At 35.4% G+C, this 23391-nt stretch overlaps 1 protein-coding gene across 6 annotated transcripts in view; it reads left to right on the forward strand.

Annotated features, from left to right (window-relative positions):
• The window catches only part of RNF145 (ring finger protein 145), a 52003-nt gene extending 31135 nt beyond the window's left edge, over positions 1-20868 (forward strand). For 5 of the 6 annotated variants that reach the window (XM_011966688.1, XM_011966690.1, XM_011966687.1 and 2 more), the window contains 7 exons: positions 1993-2228; positions 4667-4842; positions 9030-9170; positions 9793-9975; positions 15505-15652; positions 16646-17002; positions 19255-20868. In XM_011966688.1, the coding sequence (XP_011822078.1) occupies positions 1993-2228; positions 4667-4842; positions 9030-9170; positions 9793-9975; positions 15505-15652; positions 16646-17002; positions 19255-19620 (1607 nt within the window). In that variant the 3' untranslated portion in view covers positions 19621-20868. The remainder of the gene's footprint in view (positions 1-1992; positions 2229-4666; positions 4843-9029; positions 9171-9792; positions 9976-15504; positions 15653-16645; positions 17003-19254) is intronic. The other variant, XM_011966685.1, reaches the window with a different exon arrangement.
• The last annotated feature ends 2523 nt before the right edge of the window (positions 20869-23391 follow it).

A 23391-nucleotide genomic window follows, 5' to 3' on the forward strand; every position in this document is an offset into this window, starting at 1 on the left:
TTTTTGTATTTTTCTAACACAGATTGAATTTTCCTTATTCAAAATGCTTGGGACCAGAAATGTTTTGGATTTCTGATTTTTTTAGATTTTGGAATATCTGCTTTATACTACTGTTTGGAAATCCTTAATCCCAAAATCTGAAATCCAAAATGCTCCAATGAGCATTTTCTTGGAGCATCATGTTAGATTTTAGGGCATTACGGATTTTAGATTTTGGGACTAGGAATATTCAACATGTGTGTGGATAGAATACAAACAAGTCCCAAATTTTCATTTTGGTTTTCATTGACAAGAAGTGAGAAAATATGACTAATGATTCTAAATTAATCTGGAAAATGCCATAATCTCCAAGAAATTCTGAAAGAAGCAATGAGAGAGGATTTGTCCAATCAGTATGATGGAACAGGGTGGTACCATCATTAGAATAGATCACTGAAAACAAAAAGTAATAAGTTCTTATACAGACCTAAATATGTAAAAGATTTTGGAGTATACTACAGTGACATTTCAAATTAATGAGAAAGGAGTGGATGAGTCCAGTAGCCAGTTTTGAGATAACCAACTAAACATGTACAAAAAACAAACTTAGATCTTTATTTTCTCATTCCACAATAAATCAAATGTATTAATTTTTAAGTTAAAATTAAAAATTAGCTAAAAATTACTAAAAGAAAATACAGCTATTTGTATAATCTTGAGTGGGGTAGCCATGTAATAAACTATGGCACTAAAGGTGGGTACAATTAAGAAAAAAAATGGTTTGACTATTTTCAATACATACTTTTATAAGAGAATAAAGTTATTAAAAATATTAAGACAAGGGGCATATTAGAAAAATGCAATCATGTGACTAAGGATTAATATTTCGATCAAGCAGTAAGATATGTATTCTAGTAGAAAAATGGGCAAAGAATGTGAACATTTCACCAAATAATTGCAAATGATTGCACATGTTTTTATATACTTATTGATAATGTTCAGTGCTGCTAGTAACCAACAAAATGCCAATTATAAAAATTTAAGAAATATTCCCTGTTCTTCCCTTCTCTAAATTATACTCACTATGGCAAGTTAATAGAAGAATGGCCACATTATACACTGGTAAATTGTTGCTGGAGGGCAGTCTGACAGTGTGTCAAAGTCTTTAAAATTTTTTTTTTTTTTTTTTTTGATTCAGTAATTCCTAGCCTAAGAGAATATTAGGAAATGTGTTCCAGGTAGTTTATACAAGGATGTCATAATGTAAAAGCTTATTCATATAAAGTATTTTATAATTCTGGAATATTTGGAAAAGGCTAAATGCAAATATCATGTCACATACATTCAATGTAACCCAGGGTGTTCTTAGGGGCTACCTTTGGGTTGTGGGATTGTAAGAGACTGAGAGTTTTCTTTCCCATTTTGTTTCTCTGTTTCTGAGTTTAATACAGTGATCATGTGTAATCCCCAGTGAGAAGAATTTGTTTAGTTTTTAGTTTTAACTTATGATTTAGTTATTTGGGGAGGTTTACATGGTCCTCCAAAAATAAAGATTAAAAAATTCTCAGAACAAATATTGTTACAGTATGATCTTGAACAAGTGATTGTATCTTGGATTTTATGCTTTCACCTATAGACCAGAACAGTTACGTATTGAGTACCTTTGGAAAAGAAGCTGTGTATAAACAGTAGCAACTGAATTGTCACAATACTGAACTAGACATTGTTTAAAGTTTTCTTCGTATTATACATGCCATCACAGACAACCAGTGGAGATTTATGTTGCTCTTTCCAGATCAGCCCTAAGGAATTAGCATTCAAAATTCACAGAACATGTGAATATGTAATTATAGTCAGATGGAGTTAAAGTTTGATTTAAAATAGTATCTACAAGATTTTAGTTAGACTTCTTCAAAAGTTGTGTTACTATCCTTATCAACAGTGTTTTTTGGTTGTTTTTATTTTGTGGATGCCAAATGCTCAAAATTAAATGTATTCTGTTCCCCATTTTAGGTCAGTTGGTGGTGTGTACTTTATGCTCCTGTGTCATGAAAACAAAGCAGATTTGGCTCTTTTCAGCTCACATGCTTCCTCTGCTAGCACGACTCTGCCTTGTTCCTTTGGAGACAATTGTTATCATCAATAAATTTGCTATGATTTTTACTGGATTGGAAGTTCTCTATTTTCTTGGGTCTAATCTTTTGGTACCTTATAACCTTGCTAAATCTGCATACAGAGAATTGGTTCAGGTAAGACTGACAACCACAAACATGTAGATAAAATTCTACATAAATGTTAAGTACATTAAAGTTATAGTTCATTTTTAGTTCACAGTTACGGTACCAGTCATTTTTACAGTTTCAAAACAGCAGCTATTTTCAGCTCAATTAGGAGCATCTGAAAGATTGTTGATTATGTTCTGTTGAGAAGGCAGTAAAGTGAAGTGGTTCTCTTAAAGCAGATTTATCTGAGATCATACCCTGATGCTGCTGTTCCCTAGCTGTGTAACCTTGTGATAATTGCTTTACTTTCTGTAAAACGGAGCTAATAATGAAAGCTGTGTTTTCCTCATAGGGTTCTGTGAGATTTAAATGAGTTTAGTACCAGACAATGTTCCATATGTGTTAGCTATTGTAATGAAGACAAAAATAATAAAGAATTGAATACCTATAAGTCAAATCCTGCTTTTTCCTTCTGATTATAGTCCTACTGTGACTACAGTTTCTTCCCTTTGTGCCTAATTGAAACAGAAAAGTTAAATAGTTCGGGGTTATAATATGATAGATTTCATTTAGATATAGTACTTGAACTGACTTTGCCAACATAACATGCTTTTTATAAAAGTTTCTCCCCTACTTTTTTCAGCCTTTGCTCTAAGGTAAATTACTCGCAGATACAAACAATACACATTTGGGAAATAAATGTTTCTCTTTGGTTTAATTGATAGTTTGTAGTATAAAAAGTAGATTTTAACCTGACTTGGTATAAAAAGAGAGTGTTAAAATGTCACTGTCTTCCACCTCTTGACTGTGTCCTTAAGGTACAGGAAGCGCTCAGATAGAACAAACTGATACAGCTAAGTGAGGTGTTCTCTTATGGCCCCAGGGGCAGATCTTTGAGAATACTTTCTCTAAGCTTTTGGCCTTAGCCTGATTCTATCTTCATCTTACACAGTGATTAACTTGGGCAGTTTTCCCAGGAGTAGATCTTCCAGAAATGAGATTATTTCTACTGTCAGTGAAGAGCGGCTTCATGGGGAAGCAGGACAGGAAGGGTTATAGTTGTATTCAGGGTAAGAATGACAAATTTAAGATACATATTTTTCTTTCAGTTCAGTCTTACGAGGGTTATCTTAGTTTGTAATAAATAATGAATATTCAGTAAATATTTATTGAATATTAAATATTTATTGAATAACCTCAGCCTTCATTTTTTAATGTCATATTTAGTTGGTTGCCATAAGATTCATACATCAACTAGATGTAGCTGTTGGAAATACAGGTTATAAATGTGTGACCAGGAAAGAATTAGATAAGCAAGAAATAGTGGTCTGTTTCTTGAATGGAAAGGAAGAAAAGTATTCTCTGCGTCTTAGTGATCAGTCTGCCTGATAATAATTTTGCAGCTAGTTGGGCAGTTTCCTTTTTCTTTTAATCTTTTCTCACTGGGGAAAATAGAAGTTAATAGACTGGGTTGTAGAAAAAGCCTTTGATTTACTGATGAAAGAATTTTAAATTTAGAATAATCTGCAAGTCAATTTATTTTAACTTAATACTTAAAGATCTTTGTACCTTATGGAAACATTCCGGTATCACATTGAGAGATTCCAGCAAGACCAGTTGACTGCTAGATTTTGGTTTTGTAAGCTGCCAGGCAGAATTCCTGCTGTGTTACCAGAGTCTGGTCCTTGACATAGAAGCTCTAGAAACTTGGTAACACCTATGCTCTTAGATTGAATCAGATTCTGTGATTGATTTTTCCTAGTCAGTTTCATAAGAAGAGTGTTTTATAAACTGGAAAACTAATTTAGTGAGTTGCAGATTATTAAGCCTTTTTTTTTTTTTTTTTTAAATACATCCTTTTCCTAATGTTACTACATTTGGCAAACCAAATGGAAAAACATAGCTTGATAAAAACACAGTAGGAGGAAGGGGAATTGATGTGTATGGGAGAAAAAGACTTGCTAACTATCTTTGCTCTGCAAAAAATTTTTCCAGTGATTAAGTACTCTTCTTCATTGAACTGTTTCTCATTTGTGACATTTCTGAATAAACCCTGAAAGTTTTTACTTTTACTTTTTTTAGCCTACTGCCTCAGGCAGTGTTGTATAATCATGCTAGTCCTGATTATTTTGATTAGACATGAGTGTTTACCAAGTCTTCTCAAACTACCTTCAAGGTTATTTTGTACTGAGTATGACCTTATTTTGACCTTATCCCTGGACTATTAGGGCAATTTGTTGCTATCAAATAAGTGTGTGTCAAGTGTTAGTAATAATGCAAAATCAGTAAGTTTTAAAAAACATACTGTTTGTTAACTATATAGGCTAACTTTAAAGGAATTGAGCTGAAGTCTTACAATAAAAGAAAAGCTATTTAATGTTTTACTTCTGATGCGATTCTTAAGTGTTTTTACAGTGTTTATTAGATGGTGATACAAGAAGTGTTCTTGTCTTGTTTTTATTTAGGTAGTGGAAGTATATGGCCTTCTCGCCCTGGGAATGTCCCTGTGGAATCAACTGGTAGTCCCTGTTCTTTTCATGGTTTTCTGGCTCGTCTTATTTGCTCTTCAGATTTACTCCTATTTCAGTACTCGAGATCAGCCTGCATCACGTGAGAGGCTTCTTTTCCTTTTTCTGACAAGGTAATTTAATAAGAGCCTATGATAGTATGTATAACCTTAGAAAGAGAAAACTGATCTAGGAATAGTAAGTTTTGCAGATTACTTTTATCATTCATGTTATACAACTTCGTATTTTGTTAAGATAGGATTTTCATTCACTGGATTCCTAGGTTTGGCAATGCAGGGAGGTGCTGATATAATAATGTGGTTTATTTGACTGCACTATGGACCAGAGTGTAGCAAATGTTTTGTGGAAATGTACATAGCAAATTGTAAAAGTATTTTTTCACTTTCAAGTTAAAATTGTTGGTTCAATCAGAAAAAAGTATATTATAAAAATAACATTTATCGAGTATTTAAAATGTACCCATACCATTAAACACTTTGCCTCACATTAATCTTTACAGCAACCCTGAGAGATAGGTGCTTTTATTATAATTACCATTTTATAGCTGAAGAAACTACCAGGAATAACTTGCCCCAGGTAACACTGCCAAAAGAAGCAGAACTGGCACTCAGACCCACCTGAGTTCGAAGCCTGTGACTTAGTCTGTATACTTTGCCTATGTCACTGTTGGCTTCAGTATCAAGATAGAGTCAGATAATTGGAGAAATGGGTCTATAATAGTACTTTACTGTCTAACCCAGGGGTGTTCAGTCTTTTGGCTTTCCTGGGCCACATTGGAAGAATTGTCTTGGGCCATACATAAAATACACTGGCACTAATGATAGCTGATGAGCTTTAAAAAAAAAAAATTGCAAAACAAATCTCATAGTATGTTAAGAGAGTTTACAAATTTGTGTTGGGCTGCATTCAAAACTGTCTTGGACTGCAGGTGAGTCAGGCTTGTTCTAACCCAAAATAATTCTAAGACTCAGTTTTTAATATTTAGGGGTTTTTTGTTTTGTTTTGTTTTTTAAAATCTCATGTCATTTGAGTCCTTTTCCCACTTTATTGTGAGCTTATGCTAGATCCACATTTGTTATTTTTTCTACTCTTGAGTTTGAATCTCACTTTCTCAGAATCTAGTACATGAATATACATCTTGGTTCTCTCACTCATTGTCACTTTAAAAAGTAGGGATGAAAATCTGTCCTCCTATAAAGTAAATGTAGGTAGATAACAGTTTTAAGTTCTAGTTAATAGTCATTGTTTCTCAGCCATCCAATATGATGGAAGACTGTACTAAGTGGTGTAGGCTATGAGAAATTTAAGACAAGTTTAAATTAAGATAGTTTACTATCCTTAAGGAAAATGTTACAAGGAAAGCATTAACACAGATGTAAATAACATTAAAAATATACGGGACAAAAACCTGTTTTAACAAATAAGTAGGATAAACTTATATTGGTACTGAATCAGATTTTGAACTTTCTAAAAATGAATAACAATTATAAGTAGCTTCTATAAACATACAGTAAGTTGATGTCAAAGTCAAATACATTTTAAGGATTAATTTTGTATTAAGCAAATTTGACTGCTATTTGTTTTTGATATAAGTATTATGGAGGTTTTGTGCAAGACTTTTTTTTTTGAGATGGAGTCTTGCTCTGTCGCCCAGGCTGGAGTACAGTGGTACAATCTCGGCTCACTGAACCTCCGCCTCCCAGGTTCCAGCAATTCTTCTGCCTCAGCCTCCCAAGTAATTGGGATTACGGGCACACACCACCACACTTGGCTAATTTTTGTATTATTAGTAGAGACCATGTTCACCAGGCTAGTCTTGAGGAGCTCCTGACCTCAGGTGATACACCCACCTTGGCCTCTCAAAGTCCTGGGATTACAGGTGTGAACCACCACGCCCGGCCTGCAGACTTTTAAAATGACCTAAAACGTAATTGAATTTAAAGAGAAAGAGAGAGACAGTTCTGTGGTTAGGATAATAACCTCAGCATGGGACTGAATTGGTGGTGCTTTAAACCAGATTGTTACCCGCTGCAAAGCACAGTAAGATGAAGTATAGCATAGTGCGACAGGCTTAACAATTCACTAAGCCATGAATGAATTTGGACTTACTTACAAAGAAAATAATATTGGGATATTCTGTGAAGTTCAGATATCTTGCTAACGTAATTTTTTTTCTCTTCTTTTTCTATGCATAGCCAGGATAGATTGCCTTTTTTCATGATAAGAATGTTATAATTTGCTTTGAGAAGTTCCCATATTGGTTCTTTTGTTAATTTATATCTCTGTAAGAGTCGTTCTCTGTTCTTATTTATGCTTTTGTGTGCTGCGTAATGTTTATGTTTCTTTGCCAAAAATCAACTTATTTAGAAAAAGGGATTGGAAGCTTACCAGAATACCCTGACTAAACAAACACACCAACCAACAAAAAAGCACACAAGATCAAACTGCAAAACAAACAAACAAAAAGTTTTTTTTGCAGCCAGAAAGTAGAAATTAAGATTTCATAAAAATGAGTTACTGAATGAAGAGAGGGCAAAGAAAAATTTTATAAATTTTCTAAACTCTTTCACTTCCCCAAAGCTAGGTCGAAACCTTTGGTATTTAGTATGATGTCTTTTGAAAAATAGCACCACATTTTTTTTTCTAAAATAAGATAAAAGGAAAGTGCTATATTTGAATACGTAATTAAATCATATTGTGTGGGTGTAAAATTTTCTCTAAATGTGGAGAAAGGTCCATAAAAATAGAGAAGTAGTATGGACCTTTGGTTAAATTTTCAGCCTTTTTCAATGAGAATGAAGTAAAATTTTAGTTTGTTTTCAGTCATGATTCTCATGTTGTAAAATTACACACAATTTGTTTAAAATTGTTACTATATAATGATTTCAGTGTGAAAATGCCAAAATTTCAGAAATTAAATTTGTAGGAATGTTATAAAATTAATGATTTTTTCTAGTTATTAGCCACCATGATTGGTGGATATTTTGGCTCCTAACAGAAGACTTTTTTTCTCATCATAGTGTACATTGGTACCATGTAAAATTAGATGCTTTCACATAAAAACCAACGTATAAGCAATTGTGTAGGAAAGATAACTATATAGAAGCATGGAGCTGCGTAGTAAAGGGCAAGCAAGCATTGATTGCCTGAATGAATTCCTCATCTATATAAGTAAAATTCTTCTTTGAATTTTAAAACTTAAGATGTAGATACTATATAGGGGCTGGGAGCATTAGCTCAAGCCTGTAATCCCAATACTTTGGGAGGCCGAGGTGGGAGGATTGCTTGAGGCCAGGAGTTTTAGCCCAGTTTGGGCAACATAGCAAGACCTTGTCTGTATAAAGAATAAATTAACCAGGCGTGGTGGCACGCTCCTATAGTCTTAGCTACTTGGGAGGCTGAAGTGAGTGGATCGCTTTTGCCCCGAAGTGCAAGGCTGCAGTGAGCTATGATTGTACCACTGCTCTCCAGCCTAGCGACAGAGCAAGACCCTGTCTCAAATATATACATACATACACACACACACACACATATATATATGAAAGATATGGTGTGAATGCTAAATCCATCTCATTAGTACATAGTAGTACATGTATTTATAAAATACACATAAGTTAATATCTAAGTTCAATGAAAATATTTGCCGGCTCTAGTAGTATCATAGCAAACTTTTATGTTAAAAATTAATATTAAAATTATTTTTAAAGTCTTGAATTCTTGGGCATGCTTTGGAAGTAACCCCTTTTTTAAAAATGCGTTTGTCTCAACCTAAATTTTAAAATGCCAGTCGTATGTAAGATACTGATGGATTAGGAGGATTGATACACCCTGCTCCATAGCAGTTTGGTCAAATAAGGAGTTGCAGCAAGTATTCATATTATAATGTAGCACAGTGAACAATTTGAATAGCCGACATTTTTCAGGAAGAACAGTGGGCAACTGTACAAGCTTCTTTTGAATACTTGTCAGCATGCTAATTATATATTTCTTAGATGTGAAGATTTAGGCTCTTTGAATTTTACTGCATTTGAAGATGATAGATTATTAAAAATAAGACATTGTTTCAGATCTGGTGCTATGTACTGCATATTTGCCAATGAGATAGAAAAATGTGGGTTTGAAGATGAATAAGATGGTTAAATTATTAGTGGAGTAATTGGGTGATTTCACCTCAAATTTTGGTTTAGGATGTTTTAATTAATGAGGATCAGATCAAGCTTGGTGGTTATTTAAAGGCCTCAGATGTTTTTACTCCAAATGGAAAGTTTATGTCTGTTAATTTCCCCCTCTTTTTTTCCAGTATTGCGGAATGCTGCAGCACTCCTTACTCTCTTTTGGGTTTGGTCTTCACAGTTTCTTTTGTTGCCTTGGGTGTTCTCACACTCTGCAAGTTTTACTTGCAGGGTTATCGAGCTTTCATGAATGATCCTGCCATGAATCGGTAGGTTCTTTCCTTGAATACTTCTAGAAATGTAAATACTATAGATAACTCGAGGAAGTAATGATGAATTTCTTTGGCTGATGAATTTTAGAAGAAATGGAATTGGAGAGGTTTTTTTTAATGGTTGCAACATTTGGGTTAAAGTACTGTGAAAAAATACATTTGCATGTTAAAGAAAGATGTATTTTTATTGTATGTATTAATACATTATGAATATTGGACACCTTCCTTTCCTAGATTTCTTTAAGAGATTTTCAGAAGCTTGCTTTCTCCCATTTGAAGTTTAACCCTATTAAAATCTGATTTCTATACAGTTTTGATATTAATATCTGGCTTATTAACAAAGTCAGGTTGGAAAATTTCTATTTGTCTTAGAAGTTATTATTTTTGCCCTCATTGTGTGGTAAAATAATAGCTATTATGCCTTTGCACGTGTAGTGATATATATGACTATTTCATTAATGTTATAAAGTTAATATACTGATCAGGATTTTAGTCTGAATTAAGTCAGAATAGATTTAAAAATACGTAACAAGAGTCTAAGACTTTGGATTATTTTTCTCTTTGAATTAAATGAGATTCAGATTATTTTATGTTTTCTGAAAATGTATGCTTTTTTTAGGGGTATGACAGAAGGAGTAACGCTGTTAATCCTGGCAGTGCAGACTGGGCTGATAGAACTACAGGTTGTTCATCGGGCATTCCTGCTCAGTATTATCCTTTTCATTGTTGTAGCTTCTATCCTACAGTCCATGTTAGAAATTGCAGATCCTATTGTTTTGGCACTGGGAGCATCTAGAGACAAGTAAGAGGCCTCTTAATATTCTTTAAATTAACTCATGTAATATTTTTTACATGCATTTGTTGTCTAAATATTTAGGGAATATTTAGAGACGGAAAAATGGATATGGGTAATTGGTATTAGCTTAGGTTAATTCAACAAGTTGATGTTTTTATTTTTCCTGTATGAGATGTTTGACTTATTTGACTGTTGTTTTTTCTCTCAAGATTTTTTAGTTAAAAGTCGCATCAAAGGCCATGTAATTATAAGTTAACTTTTTCTGCTTCAGATGAATTTAATACTTTTTATATTTGTCCAGTTTTAAAATTAAGAGCATAGAGCATAAAATTTAGTCTAGCATAATAAATGTAACAAATAATATGTAATTTTATTCTGTGTAAATTAAAGGAGAGAAAGCATCAAGTGAAATGCAAATGAAGGAGAGGAAAATGGAGGCTCTCAGGTAATCATAAAATAGACATTTATGGAAAAACAGCCTCATTTGATGGAGTTTTAGACAGTTTCAACTGACTGGATTATAGGGATTCTTGACAACTTATAGGACCAAATGAAATTAATAGTTGGATTCATGTACATCTTGCATTACAGTAAAATTTTAAACTCTGTATATTTTATTGATACATAGTAGTAGTATATATTTTTGAGGTACATGTGATATTTTGAGAGCTGTATACATTGTATAACGATTAAATCAGGATAATTGAGGTATCCAGAAATTTTTGTGAGGGATAAAAGCCAAACTGTTATTTAGTTCCTTAAAGATACGGTCTTTTTATTATAGTTTATATAAGGAAATTCTGTAAGGAATTTCTGAAAATTCGGTGTCACTGTTTTTTTTCTAGTGCTCTATCCACATTCTGATTATTGATTATAGAAATACATCTGAATTTATTGCTTCTTTGGTAGCCTTTTATGAGTGAGGGAACTGCTAATATCTTGGGAGGTAGAATTGTATCAGCTGATTTCTAAAACATTCCAAATTAGCATTTGAATTATAGTACATCCAATTCATCTTTGTATCCTCATAACACATACCGCCAAACATTCTATAAAATTTTCTCAAGTGGTAGGATGGCTGAAAAATCAGTTTAAATAAGCTCAGACTCTTAGACATGTTTCAGATCTTCTTAATCATCATAACTGATCGTAGTTATTTCACATTTGTTTATGAGGTTTAAGGTTTCTCAACTGAGGCATTTAAAATGTTGAACTCAAGGGTGAGTGCAATTAAATAGCCACTTAGTAGATCTGAAAAGTAGATTTCTTTGACCTAAGTATAATTAGTATTTTGTCATCTTTGTCAGTATCATTTGTTATTAATCACACTAATTAGTATATATTGATAAAACTAATATTTGGAAAAGAGAAAAATTGTGTTGTCCCACTACTGTAAGTATCAGTAGATGCTGTTGTGGGTCTTCCCAGGATATTGAACTATCCTCACTACTGGCTTTCTCCAAAATTAGATGCAGAGGAGATGTAGAGAGAAAGGAGCAAACTGAGAAGTGTTGTATGTGGGTTTGAGGTACTTCGAATTGGTGTCTATGTTATTCCTTCTGGCTGCAGCTGCATTAACCTGAGGCAGGAGAGGCTGCCCCCTTGGCTGTGGGAGGAAAAATAGACATGAACTGTTCCGTTCTGTTCTTCCCTCCCACCATTGCCTACAGTAATAAGAGAATAACCGCCAGCTACATGCGAGTACTTTTTAAAGCAAATGAAATAAAGTTAAGAGAAAAATGCCACTTACCACAACTGACTCAAGAACTAAAAAGTTGAATAGTTCTATAGCGGTTGAATAAATTAAAGCAGTTGACAAACATCTTGAGCCAGATGATATTACAGGCAAGTTCTACCAAATTTCAAGGAACAGTTATTCCTATTTTATTTATTTACTTATTTATTTTTAGAGATGGAATCTCGCTATGTTGCCCAGGCTGGTCTCCTGGGCTCAAGCAATCCTGCCTCAGCCTTCTGTGGAGCTGGGACACATGTGCACACCACCACACTTGGCAGATTATTTAAAACAAATACTTTCAAACTATAAGAGGAATACCTCCCAATTCACTCTGTGAAGCCATTCACTCTGTGAAGCCATTGTAATCCCAGTATTGAAATAAATCAGGCAATTTGAGAAAAATAAAGTATTTCACTCATAGCAGGAGTTTTACGAGGCATTTGTAATGTTGGCTTAAGGTAGACCAGTGGAATAGAAACCCCAGACTGACCCACATATGGGTGGAACTCTGGTATATGACAGAAGTGGCATGCCAGATGAGTGGAGACAGGTGCTAGTCTATAATGAAGCTAGAAAAACACTGGATTCCTATTTCACACTACAAACAAAGTAACTCCAGTATGTTAGGGACTTAAATGTCAAAAACAGAAAGTTAAAATTCCACTGAGATTAGTGTATTTTTTATGTTTGAGTAGGAAAAAATTTCTTAAACTGACAGAACTGACTATGGAAGACCGAGTTTGACTATAACTATGAAAGAAAAGATTAATACATTTAACTATTAATATTAGAATTAATAGCAGTTTTTAAACCTAAAGATAAGTTAGAAATGGTCATTACAAACAGGAAGAAAGTATTTCTAGTATGTACTCCTGATCAAGAATCACTCCTACACATCGGTAAGAGAAATGGACACAAAACATGATAAGGCATTTAGGAAAAGAGAAGACAGGCAAACATGAAGAGAAGTTCAGCATCATTCATGACAAGGGAATTGTGAAGGCCACAGCGAGATACTGTCTTACACGCAGTCAAATGGAAGAAGGAGAGAGAAAGGGGAGGGGAAAATCTGCCAGTACCTATGATGGGGGAAGTTGCAGCTCTACAGGATATCATCCCATGGTACTGGTGAGAGTGTAAAGTGGTGTAGTCACTTTGGAAGAGAGTTTGGCATGATCTCCTTATAGGTATATATTCAAAGACTCTTGCACGTGTACAGTAGGAGACATGTAGAAGAATGTTTGTAGAACAGTTCATCACCAGAAGCCTGGGAACAACCCAGATGCCAATACAACAAGAAAGTAGATGATAAAATGTGATAATAGTCACAGTGCTATGTTAAAAATAGTGACCCACAAAACAGTATGAATGATCATAGCTGCACGAGGTAAAAAAGTAAATCCAAAAAAATGACAATGTAGGATATTATTTTTATGTTAAAAACAAAACTTTAAAATGTGTAATACTTAGGAATACGTATGGATAAAACCAAACTATAAAAAGGGAAGCAGGCAAGAGAATGAAGCACACAGGATTCAAGATAGTGGTTTCGTGGGGCAGAGGGGCGAGCGAGGACGTGGTACATATAGGCAGGCCTGCCCCTGTCGTTAGATGTGGCTTATTGTCCAGGCCTTCACCTGTATGTGGGAAGTGGGTTCATAAATGCTTGTTACATTATTTACAGTAGTTAATTAGATTACTGACTAAATAAAAGGAGGGACATGCAGAGACCAATGATGATAGTACATCGTTAGTCAAGGATTGTGATGAATTCAGTTCCGTGTACTGGGGATTAAAAAAGGAAAGGAAAAGCATCCTAATTCTCAAGTTAGAGGACAATTAAGAGATGATACTGATAGTTCATGAAACAATTTTTTTATTATTAATGAAATAATTGTTAAGGGGAAAATCTTAAATATATCTTTGGAGTTGCTTGAACTATAGGTAATTTCCATGTTTAGCTTAGGGGAGGGTGTGTGAGTTAGTTTTAGCCATAGAAACAATTGGTTATTTTATCTGTAAATTTTATTGCAGTTTTTAACAAGGAATATTAGAACTATAGTCTACTTATTCAAATTATATAGCAAATTTTCAAAAGGCAAACATTTTAGGAAATGGGTTGTCATTTTATAGTGCTTAACCTATTAATTTCTCAAGGTTTCAATGTAATTTTCCCTTATTCTTTTTATATTTTATTTGAAATTTGATTTTAACTTTTTAGATAAGGACATATATGTGTGTCTATGTATATGTTTGTGTGTATATATCCACTTGTATTAAAATTAGACATAAATGTAAAACTCTTGACATAACATTGTTGTATATACATTTCTGTGTGTGTGCCTAAATGTATGTATGTGTGTTTATAAATATGTACATATTTCATATAAATGAATCATAGCTGGCTTGATTTTAAAAAAATATATTTAAGGTTATAAGGCAGATTGCCCTATTAGAGCTATAATTCATCATCTAAGACAGTAAAGCTACTATGATGGTAATTCCTTCTTGCCTGCCTTTCTTTAAAAAGTTAAAATTGCTGAATCTCAAAGAAAAGCTACTGACAAGTTTACATTTGTTCCTTAATTTCTGATTATTATTATTATTGTTAGTTTTTGGCAAGAAAAAATGTAAAACACTATCCAAAGTATGCAGCTTTAATTTTCATCATCATAATTAACTTTCTTCTCTGAATTACTGATTATGTTAGGACCGCACTGTATAGCATTTGACCTTGTGTGGTAATTTTTACTTCCTGCGTATATTGTAATTAAAGGTAGGAAAGATGATTTATGTTATTTGTGTCTCTTTGAGATGCTTTACCTGGATTTGAGAACATATCACAGATGTTGATATTTAATTAAAACAGCTTAATTTTTTTTGTAGCCATGAGCTTTAAACTATTTCAATTGAAAGCCAAATTTGTTTAGCTTGAACTAGCCTAAAGGGTTTAAAGAAATGGAGAGCATGATGGAGGAATTTCTAGTGGGATGTAAGAGTGCTTGTGTTTTGCTGAGAGGGCAGTTAGTTAACCATCTTGGTTTATGAGGAACAGATTTGACAAGCTTGGATAGAAAAATTGGGAGTGGAGGACCTCAAAGGCCAGACTCAAAAATTTAGAGACAGTGTTGAAAATACTATGATAGTAGAGCTTTAGGAAGATTAGTCTGGCTGGCAGTGTCCTGGATAGATCAGGACTGGAGGAGGGAGGAAAACCAGCTAGTAGATCTTACAATACAGTTGCTCTCAGTCACATCTCCCACTTCCCCTGACCGCAACAGATGTGAGGATGAATGTACCTACTCATTGGAGAGTCATTCCTGTTAGTGACACTGCACTCACTGTAGCAGAAATTCTCATCACAAGTGGAATGAGTGGGGGGAGGGTGTCATAAGATTTATGTTATTTGAAAAATAACATATGTTATGAAAAAGACCACAAATTATTCTGATACTCCCTCCCTGTCTTAACCAGGACAAATTATTGAAATTGTTAAGGTTTAAGGCTACAAAAGCCTGAAGTAATTTGAAATTGCTAGGAGTAGCAATTGAAAGCAAACTATTGAGGAACGAAAGAAAATCAGTGGTACTTTGCAGTTGACTGAGTGTGGTGACTTTGACATGCCAAGCTGTGTGACTTGGCCTGAACTCTAGTGCAGTGACTGGCATGGAGAAGGGTGTTCAGCGAGGAATTTGTGAAATTTAATCATGGCACTGGAGATGTTAGCTGCTGATATGAGTGGTTGTGCTACTACTAGGTGGCAGGCATTTAAAAAGAATAATTTTTTCTTTTTCCAGGAGCTTGTGGAAACACTTCCGTGCTGTAAGCCTTTGTTTATTTTTATTGGTATTCCCTGCTTATATGGCATATATGATTTGCCAGTTTTTCCACATGGATTTTTGGCTTCTTATCATTATTTCCAGCAGCATTCTTACCTCTCTTCAGGTAAGCCTATGATTAATTGACTCTGTATAATAACTGATTCTGTTATTTTTGCTCCCAGAAAAGGAATTAAATTTTTTCAAGATGAATGATTATAAGTGTACTACTGAGGTGATAACTTCTCTCTCTCTCTCTTTACTAGAACACATATTTATTTGAGCACAGGAGGTAGATGGCAGGTTATTAAAATATTAGATAAACCTATTAATGTCACTGTATTTTTTATGAAGGTAATTAAGCCTTTCAGTTTCTCTTTTTCAAAATGGTGTGATACAGAGATGTCACATAAATCTTAAATTGATAAGTAACTAAAACAATAAATATTTTTAGAGCTTGTGTTAGAGCTTATTTGGAGTGTGTTTTTTTTAAATTAAATTCCACTAAAAAATACCAATAGTTTCATGATGTATATAAATATGTATGTATCTGATGTGTGTGTATTACACACATACAGACATGATACATGTTTCGCAGACATGCACACACAAAATATTGCCCTAGAAATAATAAGCTTATTGTAACTTAAAGGAAGATCTTTGCTACCTAAGTTAAGAAGTAAAAGAAAATGTAACACTGACAGTGAAGAGTTATTCATTATTTTTTGTAGAAGTAAAAGTTCTTTGAGAGTTGTGAACAGGAATGACTATGGTATGAGGAAAATTAAGATGGAGTTGATGAGGTTTGGTGACCTAAGGAATAAGGGAAAAAGATGAATCAGAAAATTGATTACTCATCAGAATCATTTTAGGAAAGTCATGTCTGACGGTGTGGCTTTTTGTTGTCTATGCCTGGATTACTAAGATCACCCACATTTTAGTTACATCAGTGTCTTCTCTTTAGAGTTGATTTTTTATTTATTTAAAATATTTTTTTCCCTGGATACTCTTCTGTAGATTTGAAATATTGCATCCTAAAAACACCAGGAATGTGTTATTGTTTAAAGCCTATGAAAAAAGTCTCTTATCATATTTCAAGATACGTACATTGTTTTTTCAGGTTCTGGGAACACTTTTTATTTATGTCTTATTTATGGTTGAGGAATTCAGAAAAGAGCCAGTGGAAAACATGGATGATGTCATTTACTATGTGAATGGCACTTACCGCCTGCTGGAGTTTCTTGTGGCCCTTTGTGTGGTGGCCTATGGCGTCTCAGAGACCATCTTTGGAGAATGGACAGTGATGGGCTCAATGATCATCTTCATTCATTCCTACTATAACGTGTGGCTTCGGGCCCAGCTGGGGTGGAAGAGCTTTCTTCTCCGCAGGGATGCTGTGAATAAGATTAAATCGTTACCCATTGCTACGAAAGAGCAGCTTGAGAAACACAATGATATTTGTGCCATCTGTTATCAGGTAACTCCTTCAATAAGAATCTGTTTGGGTAAGTCATACAGTGTATCCCTTGGGACTGTAACCATAGGGACTGTAACCATATTAACCAAATTCAACTTAAATTTCTAGGCAGAATTATCTTCTGGATTAAAAAAAAAGTGGACCTCAAATATTAAAGACCTGATAAAATATTTCCATTTTATTTCTAAATTAAGTTTTAAATTTAGTCCCTTGGGTTCTAATGTATTGTTGTTTTCAACATTATTGCTCACCCATAAATAAAGGAAAAACAGGTTAGGTGCATTTTATATTTACTCCTGAATACACACTCACACGGACTATCGAATATACTATCAATGAGGGGTCAGCAACTCCTGAAAAGTGGTGTGCCAAAATTCTGACTCTTTTCCCTCTAGTATTCCCAGAGTGGGGAAGAACTATTCATGTACCTAACATAGGTAGAGAGAATATGTGCCCACCTCTGGGTTGCTAAATATCCGAGGATACAAGCATTTGGTGGAAGTGGGTGGATGTGGCAAAGTGCCAACTGATGTACAATTGAAGTTGGCCTACTTACAGTCTTTGGCACATGCACCATAAAGAGCCTGATGATTGCATTCTATTACAAATTAAAGGTAGTACTTAAATCACTTCGGAAATAAAACAACAAAAAGACCTAAAGGTTAATCATCAGTCACCCGTGCAAGAGGCTGCACTGTTGGAAATATGGACAGAGATAATGGCCAACAGCAGAAGCTGTGTGAGATGATGACCAGCAGCAGAAACTGTGTCCCATTTTTAAAATCACTCTCTTAAGAGTGTAGGCTGGTAGACTAAAACTATAGACAGTGTCATCAATATACAGGGGATATTCTTACTTCAGGATTGCTTTTGTAGTTTAGGTGGGGTATGTATGTATTTGTGCATATTTAAATTTGTGCGTATTTAAGAATTTTTTTCTAATAGTAAAATACAACTGCCAATTTTTTATTGTGATTAGAACATACTTTTTGATCCTAGCTAAACAATGGTTTCCAGGTTGTTTTTGCATTTGAGGGGACTGAGGAGTAATATAGGGTTCCTGCCTCCCTTCAAAGTAGCCATTCTCTTAGTTGTGTTTATTATTAAAGTGAACCCTAGCTCTTTTGTGCTAGGTAGCCTCATTGTACTGAGGACAAAGCACATCAAAACAGAGTCGGAGCACCTCAGCTTCAGCAGCTGATGTCTGAACATTCCATCTCGGAGATTCAAGAGTCCTGTTTGTATTTCCTGTTGTCACATCACTTTTTTTGAGGTGCTAGAACTACCTGCTGATATCATATGGAAAATGAGAGTACAACTGCTTAGCTTCCCAGCTGGCTGCTTTTCCTTGGATGGCTTTCTGCTTAAAAGTTGACTCCCAGGTGTTACCAGTTCTTGGCAAGGAATTTCTGGGATATCCACACCTCCTTGTTTTGGGACTTTAAACAAAATTAGTGATTGATTCGCCAAATGTATGTCTTTATAACTTCATGTCTCCAGGCTTCCCTCTTCATATATATCTTATGCAAGAAATATCAATTTAGTAAAGAGTACACCACTCCTTATTCCAGTGGTTATCAAATGTGTGTAAAAGTCACATAGGTGACTTGTTGTACATCGTGATGTATTCCACTTCAGTAGGTCTTTCGTGGCCCAAGACTATGTGTTAACAAGTGATTCTTATGCAAGTTGAGAAACACTGGCTTATATAGACCAGGTCTTGGAAACTGAGTATATACATTGTCCCTAATGAGAGATTGCCACTTCCTTGCCAATATCCTGGTATTATATGGCTGATTTTGTCTCCTTGCCAATAATTTCATCATAGAGTAATGTGTTCAGCTGTGTTGAAGCAAAACTGTAGAAAAAGTCCTGTCTTCATCAGATTTTCTGAGGTTGTAATTATACTCTTGTCATACCAGTGGAGACCCAGTAATCATACTGCAACAGTTTTGTAACACTTGCATTTCATATTGAGGCAAAACCCAGTTATAAAGGTAGCTTCTTCCTCATTTTTGGTTTTTCCTTCACTTTTAGAAAGTACTTAGCCAGTGGTTCTTGCATTATTTGTATATGGGGGATCTGTGGTGGCAGCAGGATTATTACTGATACATAAAGTAAGTTTTATTCTGAGATCTATGTTACAAATTTTTTTTTGTGGGAAAGAAATGTTAGAACCAGAACTTTGGGGATAGCACCAAAGATTCTAGAAAACGGACATTTATAAGGTACCTATTTTCCCCCTCTTCTAGGACATGAAATCTGCTGTGATCACGCCTTGCAGTCATTTTTTCCATGCAGGGTGTCTTAAGAAATGGCTGTATGTCCAGGAGACCTGCCCTCTGTGCCACTGCCACCTGAAAAACTCCTCCCAGCTTCCAGGATTAGGAACTGAGCCAGTTCTACAGCCTCATGCTGGAGCTGAGCAAAACGTCATGTTTCAGGAAGGTACTGAACCCCCAGGCCAAGAGCATACTCCAGGGACCAGGATACAGGAAGGTTCTAGGGACAATAATGAGCGCATCGCCAGACAACCAGATAACCAGGAAGGGGTTTTTGACCCCAAAGAATATCCTCACAGTGCGAAAGATGAAGCACATCCTGTTGAATCAGCCTAGAGGAAAAGCAGGAATGATGCTTTGATACTCTGGAGGAGAAGTTAAGATGGAATTCATGCTCTGATTTGAGGAATGAAAATGAGATGATCAGGCAGGAAACTGACATTCCAAGGATCTAATCCAGGAAGTCCTCTCATTGGGGACCACCTGCTTTCATCCGCTGACATTGTGGGAGAAATTTTGCAATGTATGCTAATCAAAATGTATTTATATGTTCTATGCTGATGTTTTATAGAGGTTTGTGAAGAAAATTCAACTTCAGTAACTTCAGAAACTGCCCCGATACATGTGAGAGAAATAAAATCAGATTTAAGTGTTGAAGGGACTCAGGAAGTGAGGATAAAGAGCATGAAGACAGCATGGGAAGAAGCAGGCAGAAGTGGAACTGAACTTTCACTCTCCGTGGGACAGATCAATCTCATCATCAACTCTGAATAGCGACCAGCCCTCTCCTCTACCCCCTTTCTCCTCAGTTAATTGGAACTCAGTCAGGTGGTGATTGAGTCTTGTACAGCACTGAAATGAAATCAAAGATGAAGAAGCATTGATTGTATTCAAAGATTGAAGCACGCTCATACTTTGTATGTGCTTTAGGGAAGGGGTGGGTGGGCACTTGGGCCTTGCGGGTGCATTCATGTAATCTGAGACTCTTGAACTTTATGACGGAGTCTTCAATATTTTGATGTATATGAAACTTTTGTTAATATGTTGTATACTTCGCTGGCTGTGTGAAGTAAACTAAAACTCTAATGAACACTTTGGAGTCCGCTTTAGTGAAGGAGACCAAAGTGGGAAGGGCTTTAGGGCACTGATAGAGGCCCTGGGTGTACTTTTCAATCCTGTGTGATGTTTAATTCTTGCAACTGAATCAAAACAGTGTTAAATTATGGCAATATTTGCACCTTGGGAATGAGTACATAACTGTATGATCACACTCTGCAAATGCCACTTTTAAAGCTGTTAATAGACTTTGCACCTTTTCTTTGACAAGGATGTGTCATATTTAAATTTTTACATTCATCATGGCTACAGGTAGAACTGGGGAGGGGGGAATGTAATTTTTTATGGGAATTTTGATATGAAAAGAAACTAGTCATTTATTTATACAATAGGCTTGGCTCAAAAAGTGTTTTTCAGACCTCGGTATTCCTAATGTGGGATGTGACTTTATTTTATTTTTAGTAGTAAATTTGGATGTAGACTGACAGACATAGCTGAATGTCTTAATAAATTTAAATTTGAAGATAATTATGTTTTGTTCCTGTGGTTTGTTGTCATTATGAAGTGCTTTTTTGTTTTTAATTTAGTTGGACTTACGTGTTGATCCTTGTCAGAAATGCCCTGTAGATGGCAAAACTGATTGAAAAGGACCATTTATTTGAAATCTTCTACACCCACTGTTAGCAAACTTAGCTCTGCTTCAGAAGTGTTTGGGGAGCTTTTTATTTTAAAAAAGTATACATTTCTGAACTTTACTTCTGATTCAGATTGAATCAACCTTTTGGGGTGCCTGAGCATTTCAGAGCTTCTATCCAGCTAGCCTAACACTAAGGCAGTATGACTTTTTTGGAGGAGGGGGAGGTATCTAGGCTAGAATTCATTTCTCCCCTGGTGTGCTGAAGGTTTATCATCTTTTTGGTGCTCCGTGTTAGGCAGACGACAAAGCAGATAGCTCCCTCTAGTGGTAAGAAGGCTACTATCCAAAGACCTAGCAGTAATTATCTGGGATTTTAATAAAAATAGAGTTCTTCGGAATCACTTTCACATTATAATACACTTTTTACTTCTTAATAACAAATAGATCCCAGCTGTACATACCAAATCAGATGAGTCTGTTGGTAGCCTTTTGGACAAATGTCACTGTGTGTATTTCAGGAGGAATATACGTGGTTGTAACAGAAAACCTCAAAATTATAGTGGCTTTAAAACCACAAAGATTTATGTCATGCACGTACACTACAAGGATACCATTTGGTGCAGACACTCAGGGATGTAGGCTGGTGGAACAGCCACTATTGAACTTTCTGGATAGTCATGCCAGGGGGAAGACTGCAAGGCTGTACACCAGCAATCACATGCTCCTCCCTGGTATGGACATGTCACTTCCACTCACTCCCTTGGCCAGAACTACTAGTATGGCCCCACCAGCCACAACAGGACAGAAGCTGTCTTCCGTGTCCTAGAAAGAGCATATCAGTGACCAGCCCTCTGGTAGAGCAAGACTTCATTTTATAGATTATTCAAAATTTGGGAGCACACCTGTGAATGGTTCCAAGTATACCAGTTGGGAGTCTCTGACTTAATTTGTTTTGTCCTTATTTACTGGAGAGTAGCATTGTATAATGTCATCCATATTCAAAATCTAGTCATTTTTTAATAGCTTTCAACTCACTGCAGAGTTTTTGACTTAGGAAGAAGACAAAGTTTAACCACCTGGTTTGTTCTACTGAAGAGAAAATGAGAAAATTAGATTCAGTTCCCCTTGTATTTTGCTTGATCAAATGGAATCATCAGTTCCCTTATGAGTCCTTTTTAGGTCACTTTTCTTGTCTACTTAATGGTTTCCAGTGTTTTCAGACAGTGCATACCTATTTTCACGCATCAATATTCCCTTAAAAACTTTGTAATAAGGTCTGTCACCTTATGAACTTTGCCATCAAAATTAGTACTGTGACAATCCTTTATCAGTCCTCTTGGATTTAGGGAGATGGGCAGCACAGAGGGATAAAAGGGGCTTGCACTAAGGACAGGAGCTCTGGATTATAATTTTAAGTCCTCTATGATCTTTGGTTAGCCTTTATTTTTCTGGGTTTCAGCCTCATCTGAAAAAAAATTACTGAAGTGTCATTCTGTTTCAGGTTTTGCCCATCTGTATTTTTAATCCTCACCACTGACTGAGTAATGAGCTTCATATTTTTTAACAGGTTTAAACTAGAGACAGATGCTTCTTTTTTCTTTCTTTTTTTTTTTTTTTTAATGTGCTGTGCTACATACTCAACTTACCTAAGATTCAGTTCACCACTATATTCCCAGTCTCTGGTACATGGCAGGAGCACTCTAAATATCTACAGAATGAACAAATAAACTTAGCAGGCGGCTCCTCATATCAACCCTGTAGTGTAAAAATGGCAGAGAATTCTATTCTTTCCAGAGGCAGAGAGCATAATATTGCATGGCAACTAAATGAAGTCATTTCTGTGAGTGGGTTTTGATCGTCTTAACTGATCAGATCCTGAACTCAGTTGCTAGAGCAGAAATTACAAATTTGGGGCCGCCTGGAGAAATCTGGGCTGATAAATTTTGCTTTGTTGTTTGGCCTCAATGATACATTTATTTATTTTTTTGAGATGGAGTCTTGCTCTCACCCAGGCTGGAGTGCAGTGTCACAATCTCAGCTCACTGCAACCTCCGTTTCCCGGGTTCGAGTGATTCTCCTGCCTCAGTCTCCCAAGTAGCTGGGATTACAGATATGCGCCACCACACCTGGCTAATTTTTATATTTTAATAGAGACGGTTTCACCAGGTTGGTCAGACTGGTCTCGAACTCCTGGCCTTAAGTGATCCACCCGCCTTGGCTTCCCAAAGTGCTGGAATTACAGGCATGAGCCACCATGCCTGGCCTCAATTGTACATTTTTAAATGATATTTTAAAAAATATTTGAATCAGTTGCCAGCCATTTAAAAATTGCAAGATTGTACGTGACAAACTCAGTTTCTGTCTTCTTGTGAAAAATTGGAAGTGCTGGCTGCATAGGCCACTCATTCTTGCTT

Source organism: Mandrillus leucophaeus, unplaced genomic scaffold, assembly GCF_000951045.1.
Source record: "Mandrillus leucophaeus isolate KB7577 unplaced genomic scaffold, Mleu.le_1.0 Scaffold77, whole genome shotgun sequence".
Lineage (NCBI taxonomy): Eukaryota > Metazoa > Chordata > Mammalia > Primates > Cercopithecidae > Mandrillus > Mandrillus leucophaeus.